A 10,650-nucleotide genomic window follows, 5' to 3' on the forward strand; every position below is an offset into this window, starting at 1 on the left:
GAGTGCTGGGATTAAAGGCATGCGCCACCACCGCCCGGCTCCAACTTACCACTCTTCATCACCATTGCTTGTTGGTTCTTATCAAGGAATATTTCATTTTATTTAGATTTATTTTATGCATGTGTTTTTCATGTGTGTAAATGCGTAGCATTTGTGTGTCTGGTGCCTGTGGAGGTCAGAAGATGTATTAAACTCCTGAGGACTGGAGTAACTGAAGGTTGTAAGCCACTATGCAGGGGCTAGGAACTGAACCCATGTACTCTGCAAGAGTAGCAAGTGTTTTTAACCACTGAGCCATTACTCTACGCCCCTTGTTATTTCCTTTATAAAGTGTTTTCCAGTATTTCCACCTTTAGTTTATCTGGGTCAGGTTCTTAATTATATAATTTTCTCCTGTAATTAGAAAAGGCTTTTTTCTGTGCCATACAATACTGTTGGCAGGGCAGGGGGCAGTTTTTGAAACAGTTTTTTTCTGTGTAACAGCTGTGATTGTCCTGTAGATCAGGTCTCACACTCAGAGATCCACCCTCCTCTATCTCCGCAGTGCTGGGTTTAAGGGCATGTACCACCACTACCCAGCTAAGAAGTTTTTTCATTTAGCACAATCCTACTTATCTATTTTTGTTCTCATTTCCTTTACTTTTTGGGTTATCAGATCTTTGTGCTGTGTAAGACAATACAGGGACAGGAGTTGAAAAATGAATTAAAGTTATGAGCCAGGTGGTGGTATTTATAAATTTACCGGCTTAACTATAAATATATCATGGTTATAAAATGTCCATAGAAAGTATATTTAATAATTCAGGAACTGTTTCTTGAATGCATGCACTAGGGTCTAAGGGGGAGAAGGGGGCCTAAGCTTCTGTAAAAAAATACATAGTATCTTGGCTTTACTGGGCTATATTTTTTTTGTAAATATGTATGTGCCATGGCACATATGCATTATCAGACATACACACATACACACACACACAAATGAGTGGCAAAGAAAAATAGGATCATGTCATCTGTAAATGAAGGTAATTATACTTCTTTATATGTATCCCTTTCTTACTTTCTCTTGTCACTAACTAAAATTCAAATAGTATATTAAGAACAGAGGAAGTGGATATCTTTGTTTCGTTCCTTGTTTTAGAGGAATTGCTGGTGTGTCATGTGTGGACTTTATTATGTTGAGGTATGTATGCTGTTTTTAAATTTTCCTCAGGGATTTTTTTTAATTGTTATTATGAAGGGATGTGGAACTTGGTTAAAGGCTTTTCTCCATCTATTGAGATGACTGTGTGTTTTTTGTCCTTAACCTGATATATGTGGTGTACTATATTTCTTAATTTCTGGATAATGAGTCAAGCTTTGATCCCTAAGATGAAAGCAATTGGGTCATAGTAACTGGTCTCGCATTTAATTTGCCAAAAATTTATTGTGAGCCAGGAATGGCACACCTTTAACCCCAGCTTAACTTAGAAAGTTGAGGTCAGCAGATTTCTGAGTTTGAGGCAGGCCTTGTCTACAAAACTAGTTCCAGAACAGTCAGGGGTAAACAAATAAACCCTGTCTCGAAAAACAAAACAAAGCAAAACAAAGATTTCTCAATACAAAGAAAGAGATCTCTGTACCTTTTGTTTTGGATTTTTTTGAGACAGGGCTTTTCTGTAGCTTTGGAGCCTGTTCTGAAACTCACTCAGTAGACCAGGCTGGCCTCAAACTCACAGAAATTCGCCTGCCTCTACCTCCTGAGTGCTGGGATTAAAGGTATACGCCACCACCATCTGGCCTCTTATTCTTTAGTAATTTCATTATTCAACTTTTTCTTGCTTTTTATTTTATTTCAAGCAGAACCTCATGGCTGGCTTTGAACTCCAGTCCTTTGAGCTTCACTTTCCAAGAACTGACAATTTTATAGTATACATACTATGTCCAGCTTCACAGCTTTAAGATTTATTATATATAGTGTTCGTCCTGCATGTATCCCTGCAGGCCAGGAGATGGCGCCATGTCTCATTAGAGATGGCTGTGAGCCACAATGTGGTTGCTGGGAGTTGACCAAACTCAAGTCCTCTGGAGAGCAGCTAGCGCACTTAACCTCTGAGCCATCTCTCCAGCCCCACTTTATGGCTTTTTGTTTTTTTTGATAAAGCATGATAAAACAAATAAAAAGAACTTGGTACATTTTTACAAGGTTTAACAAATACGAATCAGTCAAACATTAATATCTGATAACAAAAACATGAGATCAAAAATTAAGAATATTAGATTTTTGTTCCTCTAGATGTTGAGGAAACTACCCAGATTTACTTCTGCGTTTTTAAAGCCAACCAACAAACCAACCAACAATCAGTCAGGTATGGTGGTATACAGCTGTACTTCCTTCCAACTATGAAGGAGGCTGAAACTGAAGGATCACTTAATCCATAAGTCTAAGGCCACACTGGGAAACATATCCAAACCCCATTTAAAATAAAATCAGGAAAAATATGTAAAACAACATTCAACAGAAGGGAAACTTGCAGAATAAGCACTAAGATTGCTCCAGTTCACACTACCTTGAGAATATGTCTAGGAAGCAACACATGAAGGGGATATGCAAAAGAGCCCAAAAATCTCTAAATTGAGGAGACAGAATTTGGAGAGAATAAGTTGGCTAGAATTTTCAAGACAGAGTACCAGAAGGAAGAGAGCTACAGAAAGAACTATGAAAACCTGCAAAGCGAAGTTGGGTATCTCCCAAGGCTTTAACTGAGTACAGTACTAATCACTGAAAGAAAATAAGGAAACTGCTAGAGAAATCAAGGAGCTGACATGCTCCTCCACCTAACACACAGTCACAACACTCCACATTCCCAGCTGATTGTAAAAACTTCAATGCATAGAACTCAAGCAGAATACTCAGAAGTATTACCTCGAAAAAGGGGAAATGCGTCCAAATTCTGTTCAAGTCACACCAAAGATTAAAAGTAATTCCTAAAAAGACCCAATGGTTTAATAAGTACATCCTAGAATCTTAAGACTGTTTAAAGAAACACAAAAATATTCTGTAAACAATTAAAAGCATCTTTGCACACACTGACCTAGTATTTTACACCGAGTAGAAAAAAAAAGGAATAAAACACTATTACAGTGAACAAACATGCAAACAAGTCTACCAAACACCAGCAAATTTCACATTTCCATTATGTCGATCAATGTAAGATACTGTTAAGGTTGTGTTACCAATCCAAGGGGTGCTAACTAATCCAAGAAGACTAAACCCACATTATACTGTGTTTGTCATTCAACTCATTGTCTGTGCCAAGCCCACACACAGGAAGACGTGCCTGAAGAAAGGGTAAGGCTCCTGGCACTGTCCAATGTCTAACACTATCCCAAGACCTGCAGATTTTGATCTCCAAAATCAAATTACATCATTTAAATCTGAACACCCTGTAAGTAAAAATTACTTAACCATTTGACTTCTCAGTTAATTTTTCTAGCAGAAAGCTTTGCATATACATTTTGATCACTCAATCTTCCCTTTAGAAACTTTCACCCCAACTGGCTTCCAAGATACCTTTGTGGTTCTAAGCAATTACTCACCCATCTTTACTCTGCTAGATCTTCATTATCTCCCTGCTCTCTCAAAGTCAGATTACTGACTTAGTCCTTTGACATGTCTTCATTTTCTATCAACAGGAATTCACAGATGACTTCATAAATCACTAATATGCTCTTAATTGCTAATTATATTACCTGTTACCCAGATTTTGCTTCTCTCGTTGACTATGTAACTATCTATCCTGCAATTTTTTTAATCTGTTATTAAACTCCAATTTAATAACAGATCCCTGGATTTCATTCACTGGCCAACCATCTTAGTTGAATATATAAGCTTGAGGTTAAGCTTATGTCTTAAAACAATGAGAATGGCTGAAGCAGACACCCAACACTACCTCTGGCCTTCACATGAGAGTGCATGCGTGCATATTTGCACACTCATATGCATGGATCCTCACAAACACAAACAACAATACCTAGATAATGCCACTAGCATTCTAACTATAGCCAGAGTGATAATTTTCATTACATTTATTTTTATTTTACACACTTGTGGTGGTCAAAGGACTATGTTGAATTACTTTCAGGTAGTCAGCTCTTTCCCTTCCACCATGTGAGTTCTGGGGGGCTGACAATAGGTCTTCAGGGTTGGCTGCAAGTACCTTTACAAACTGAGCCATTTCCCCCACTCTCCTTTAATTACTTTTGAGATAAAGTATCATATAGTCTAGAGTGGCCTGTATGTACATACTCACTATGTACCTAGGTTGGCCTGGAACTCCTGACCCTCCTTGCTCCCAATTCCAAGTGCTGAGATTTCAGAATTGTGTCACCATGCCTGTCTCAGACGAACTTACATATACATAAATTCTCGGATTTTAAACACTTCATGTCTACTCACCTTACTCAACATAAAAACAAATACACATACAATGGCTCCACTTAATCTGACCAGCTCCATATTACTCCTCGGACCTCATTTCACTGTATTTCTCACTTAATTTATGCCACACCAGCTTCATGGAACCCTGCTGCACAAATCACATAGGAAGAGAGCTCTTAGACCAGCGGTTCTTTCAACTTGTAGGTCACGACCCCTTCGGGGGTCGAACCACCCTTTTGCAGGGGTCACATTATCAGATATCCTGTATATCACATATTACATTACAATTTATAATTCATAGTTATGAAGTAGCAACTAAATAATTTTATGGTTGGGGATTACTACGCCACAGAGAACTGTATTTTTTGTTGTTGTTTTTTAGAAGAAGAGTCTCTCGGTGTAACAACCCTGGCTGTCCTAGAACTTGCTTTGTAGACCAGGTAGAACTCACAGAGATCTACCTGCTTCTGCCTCTCCCCTGCTGGGATTAAAGGCATGCCCCACCACTGCCTGGCCCTACTTCTTTGAAGTCTTTTCTACGGTCGATACACTGAAGATGGTCAACCCAGGCCCTCATATTTCTACTCCATCTATACTGCTATTATGTTTCATATTCACTCATTAACTCTGTCCCCTTCCACTATAACCTAAGTTCTCTGAGGATAGGGGACGTCATCATTTTGTAGTCCCTGCTTTGTCTCCTAACCCTAATGCAGTCAGTACCTAACAGCATATATTCAAACAGTGCTGGATATACGAAAAGGAAAAAGATAGAAGGAGAGCTATTTTCATCAGTTGGAACAAATCATTTCACCTGTTTTTATTCTTAAGTGTGTGTATTTAATGATTTTTTACTTTATTTTTCTGAATCTTTTGTCTGCATGCTTGCTTGATTGATCCCTTGGAACTAGGGTTAGAGTTGTGAGCTGCCATGTGGGTGCTGGAAATCAAAGTCAGGTCCTCCACACCAACAGTGCTCTTAACTCCTGATCCACCTCTCTAAGTCCTATACTCAGATATTACTGCTCCAAAACATATGGACAAGTTATGAGGTAGTCACAGTCACAGGGTTAGGGTGCCCACAAAACTACTTATTACCTATATGCTACTCTACATTCTTCAGAAATCTGCATATTGTAAAGATCCGTTAAACACTTTTACAGCCTCTTACCAAATTCTTCCCACTTTTAAGAATCAGAGTACAAACTTTATCTATGAGACCAGAAGCAACTGCCAATAACCAAATCAATTGATTGCAGGCTTCCTTACCTCCACTGCAGTGTACGGCTGGAACAGGGACTGCAGGGGCTGCTGTGGGCTTGAGGGTTCAAGAAAAAGACAAGAGGAGAAGTAGCCAGCACACAATCAGCACTAAATGGGACTTTAGCCAGGGAGAAGACTGGAGCCGATGAGGGTGAGAACATGTGCTGACTTACATCGGCTCCTCGGCAAAGAGTAGAGATTCTGACAGGGTATCATAGTAAAAACAAAACAAAACAAAAGCAAAAACAGGGTCAGTGTTAATTTCTCCAGCAAAAAGTTTCATATTCAAAGTGAATTAAGTTTAAGCAAGAGGCTTAAGAAAAGTAAGTGGTTAAAAATCACTTGCAAATATTGTACATCAGTACCAATGCTGGCAAACAGCACACAGACTAAAACCTAACCCACACAAGGTACTTGTTACAATCTCAGTGCTTGGAAGGCTGATACAGGAAAATCATGAATTTAAAGCCAGTCTGGACTACAAAGCAAGCTACTGTCCCGAACAGTAAAATAAACTATAAGTATACCTAAATTTTGACAAATGCAAAAGAATACAAAAGAAAAAGGAAGGAAGGAAGGAAGGAAGGAAGGAAGGAAGGAAGGAAGGAAGGAAGGAAGGAAGGAAGGAAGGAAAAAGGGTTAATAAATTACTTATTAGCTCCTTCATCAGGGCCATTTTTCAAATTTACCTCTAAAACAGATACAAGACTCCCAATACAGTGCACTAGTTCAAAAATCGGAGCACTTATATTTTTGAAAGTTTACAAATGCCATTTAAAATTCATGCTCAGCAAAAAAAAGTCATATTTACTTTAATTACTACTTCAGTTGATTGATTATGTTTCTTTTTGTGATCTTTTTACTCTAGTCTCAGTCTGATAAATGCTGTTTTGGTTTTTTGTTGTTATTTTCTTCTTCAAAGTATATGAAAATATTTGAATACTTAAAATTCATGAGTGCTATTTTCTAGGAACTAGTGAATTAGTAATTCAATTGATGAACATGCTAAGGGTCTCAACCCACAAAAAGTCACTGTGAGCACCAATATGAAGGAAGAAAGTGTGCTCCTTCCACTCTGGGATTTAAGGCATAGCTCAAGACATACTGAGGAGACATGGGCACTAGGATTCTTTCCTTGTCCACGATTTAATCAACAATTAAAACAATTAAAAATTTGGTAAATCAGGTTTATTTACCAAACAAACCTGAGGAGACCTTGAGGAAACCATCCTGAAAATAGAACCCTCTTCCTCATTTCACAGCTATGTAATCTTCACCTAATAGTTTCTGTCTTAGGCAAAGGAGAAAGAGAATTTAAAGGATCTGCAAGGGAGGCCTGCAGTTAGGAACTAACAGGCCAAGGGCAGAAATGTATCCCTCCACACCACAAGGCAATGGAGGAATGCTTTTCATCCACCCCCTCTTTTTATCTCATATTCTTAAGGCTTTTACTTTCATCTTTGACAATAGCTTTAAAAACTTGCTTTCAAGGCAGGGGGAAAACTAGGTTTACTGTTCACCCAGCTTCCCCAAGCACCTAGGCACACCTAAAATTACGGCTGAATTGAAAACACCACAGGTCCCTCCAATGACCATTCTTTTGACCTTGAATGGACAAAGTCAGCTCCACCCTCTTCCTAACAGACAGTTCCAAGGCAGAGTCTTCATCCAAGTAAATGAAGAAGTTACTTGGCATTAGTTACTTTTCTTACATCTGCCTGTTTTGAGTCAGAGACCCCAACCTCCTTACTGAATCCGCAGGCACGGTGCTCCCAGTCTCTCTCTCCTCCGTTTCATCATTCTCCTGACTACCCAAGATCTGCTGCCTCTCACACTGGAATCTCAGCAGACACTTCTCTCACATAAGAGGCGTTTTAGCCAGTGAAAACACAGAAAGATTCCCAAACTCATGGGTAACATTAAGGCATTTTTTTTCAAAAAACAAACAAAAAAAAGTAATCAGCATGGCAGTCAGAATCCCCTCACAAAAACTAAGAGCCCAGGAGAGGGAAAAGTTCCAGATCTTAAATGAATCAGCTGTCCTCTGATCTTCCTGACATCATTCACACTCAGCCTGCAGCAAATCAGAGACCCAGAGAGCACCTTGTTCCCTCATAGTCACAAGCACCCTCCCCAACAAATCAGCTGTACCCTCAGACTTGGCAGCAACAAAGGCTCTGGCAGAAATTATACATACCAACTTGAAAACTCACACTGTGTCAGAAATACTATTAACCCAGGAGCCGTGGGGCAAGATATAAACAGCTGTTGCAGGGAGCGGGGGATTGGATGAAAGCCTCTTACAGATCCCAAATTGGTAAATTAATAGGCTAAGAATAAATAGATATTTCTGCAACATTATTCAGTCTCAAACCCAGGCCTGGTGGAAGATAAGAGGACTTTAATTTTAAGACGCCAAGCACAGTTATTCAAATTCTAAAACTGACTAATTTAAATAACCTACATCCATAAAATTTTGGCATCAATTTTATTTAATTTCCATTATTCTCTTATCACTTCAATAACCTGTGGTGAGAAATGTAGTTAGAAAAGCTAAGAAAGTAAGCCCAGGGGAGCCAGGCATGGCAATACAGAGCCCTGGGAAGTGGAGGCAGAAAGATCAGATTCACGGTCATCTTCACCTACACAGCAAAATAAGACATGCTTCATAATAATACAAACAATTGCAAGCTCAGAAACCAATGCAATTTGATCCAATAGCCATCATAGAAACCATTTACATGAAAGACATGTAAGACTTTCATGTAAACTACTTAAGTTTAGTTTTCCATCTGTAAAATGAAGATAATTAAGGTAGCCAATATAGATGGATAATATGTAAAACAGAAAAGTGCACAGCAGAGAGAAAGAACTGTGGAGATGTTGGCTATTATACATCTTTCTATTTAAAGGAGAGGCATCTAAGTATTAGTAAATCATCTGAGAAAAACAGCCTGACCTGTAAAAAGATAAGCAATCAAAAGAAACTCTAAGTAAGAGGTATGTATCATCCCTTGCTGCAGAACACCAGTGAACTGTGACAGGCTCTTAACTATCTACACCGCATAGTATCACCAACTTTTTTCAACTCCCAGCACCCATAAGGCAGCTCCCAAACTGTCTGTAACTCCAGTTGCAGTGGATCTGATCTGACACCCTCATACAAATCTGAAGAAAAACACCAATGCACATAAAATAAAAATAAAGGTAAAAAAAACCAAACAAACAGTAATTGTAGAATGGGTTCACTAGGGTCCGTGGAAGAAAACACAGGGCATATTAAGGATGATTTTAGCCTTTCCAGCTGCTAAATTCACCTTCCCTTTGCCAAGGGCCTTTGTTATTGTTCTCTACCTTACACCTTTAGCAAGTTGATTTCCATATCCCCAAAATATCCTAACTAAGCTTCCAAAAGGGACAATGCCAAACGCAAATTTTCTGTTAAGGAATATCACAGTGTGCCTGATTTTACCCAGCTAAGTTTTGCATAAGCTTTGTTGTCTAGGGAAATTCTCAGACAAGATGCACATACGTTAAAAAGATGCTTAAGACAAAGGGCAGATTAAGACTACATGCTAACATCAGGAGTCAGTTCTGTAGTTCTCCCTACAAGTAATGATATATATGAAAAATCAATATTAACTAAAAGGGAAGTGCCTTTCCCCAGAGATGCTCAAGACCACACCTACCTACAGGGTATTTTAAGGAAAGACCATGTGGTTCTCTGGTCTCTCCTCCGTCTACTCTCTGGGACCCTGAAGAATTTCCAGGAACATTTTACTTTTAAACCTGGACTTTTAACTCTCCGCCAGACTAGATCAACCACTGGCCCAGTAAGTTGCCAGTTCCAAGTTATTACCTGAGAGGCTCAGTGCCTTTGTGTTTGTGTGTGTGTGGGGGGGTACATTGCTAAAGACATGGTCATACCAGGACCCCGACACATAACCAGAGCAAAAGCTGCCTCTCTGTTCCGTGAGATCCCTTCTATACATGTCCTGCAAAAGGATACATCTCACACACACTGTCATAATTATAATTATGCTGGTCTGCCTGTCACCTGGGTACCCTGACCCTTTAAAAGACAAACTTCGCTTATTCCCAGTCTCCCCCTTCCCACTGAGGCAAGCTGATCTTGCGCCTCTTCTCTATTTCTCTCTGTGTCCATTCTTTTTCTGAAGAGGCAACCTCTACCTTCTCCCCTCCCCCCTGCCTTTCCTCTTTTTCTCTGTTCCTCTATCTCTCTCTCCCCCATATTGCCTTACCTTTATACCCTCCGAATGCCCACTAAATACTCTACACCCAAGCTCTCTCCACATGGCATATCTTGTCTGTCTCCCATCCAACGTGTCCTCTCCCGCACCCAGAGCAAAACATGCCAGGGTCACTGGCACCATAAATCTATCATTGGTTTGGTTTGCTGGGTCAGTGGAAAAACCTTATATTGGGGTATGGACTTTTTGTTTTTGTTTTGTTTTAAAATTATTAATATTTTTCATTTTCAATATTTTTGTTTTGGTTTTGTTTTTTCTGAGACAGGGTTTCTCTGTAGCTTTGGAGCCTGTCCTGGAACTAGCTCTTATAGACCTGGTTGGCCTTGAACTCAGAGATCTTCCTGCCTCTGCCGAAATTCAAGGCCATCACTGCCCTGCACGGAAATCTTTCAGGTAGGTTAAAACCTAAGTATAGGTACTTCCCAGGCAATACCCATACTCATAGAAGTCCTATAAAATATGTATTATTAATATTCTCATCATTTCAAATAACAATCCAAATCCAAACAAGAGAATAAGCCATATTGGTAAGGTCAAAAATCAACCTCTTCTCAATTCTTGTGATTAGTTAGCTTATTATGAATTTTATTAGCCCAAAATATCCCTATCTTCGGCCATATTGCTGAACCAAAACACTGACACTAGAAACAATGGTAGAAATTTCTGAGGTATACTATTCAGTAAGTGTCTGAAAACAATAGC

The 10,650-nt window shown here is 39.2% G+C and overlaps 1 protein-coding gene across 2 annotated transcripts in view; it reads right to left on the reverse strand.

Annotated features, from left to right (window-relative positions):
- The window catches only part of Mast2 (microtubule associated serine/threonine kinase 2), a 62,282-nt gene extending 54,775 nt beyond the window's left edge, over window positions 1-7,507 (reverse strand). Inside the window, exons 1-2 of one of the 2 annotated variants that reach the window (XM_013355289.2) lie at window positions 7,428-7,507; window positions 5,684-5,878 (exon numbers count right to left, since the gene is read on the reverse strand). In XM_013355289.2, coding sequence (XP_013210743.1) covers window positions 5,684-5,878; window positions 7,428-7,477 — 245 coding nt within the window. In that variant the 5' untranslated portion in view covers window positions 7,478-7,507. The remainder of the gene's footprint in view (window positions 1-5,683; window positions 5,879-7,427) is intronic. The other variant, XM_005371496.3, reaches the window with a different exon arrangement.
- Window positions 7,508-10,650: the final 3,143 nt, after the last annotated feature.

Source organism: Microtus ochrogaster, unplaced genomic scaffold (assembly GCF_000317375.1).
Source record: "Microtus ochrogaster isolate Prairie Vole_2 unplaced genomic scaffold, MicOch1.0 UNK110, whole genome shotgun sequence".
Lineage (NCBI taxonomy): Eukaryota > Metazoa > Chordata > Mammalia > Rodentia > Cricetidae > Microtus > Microtus ochrogaster.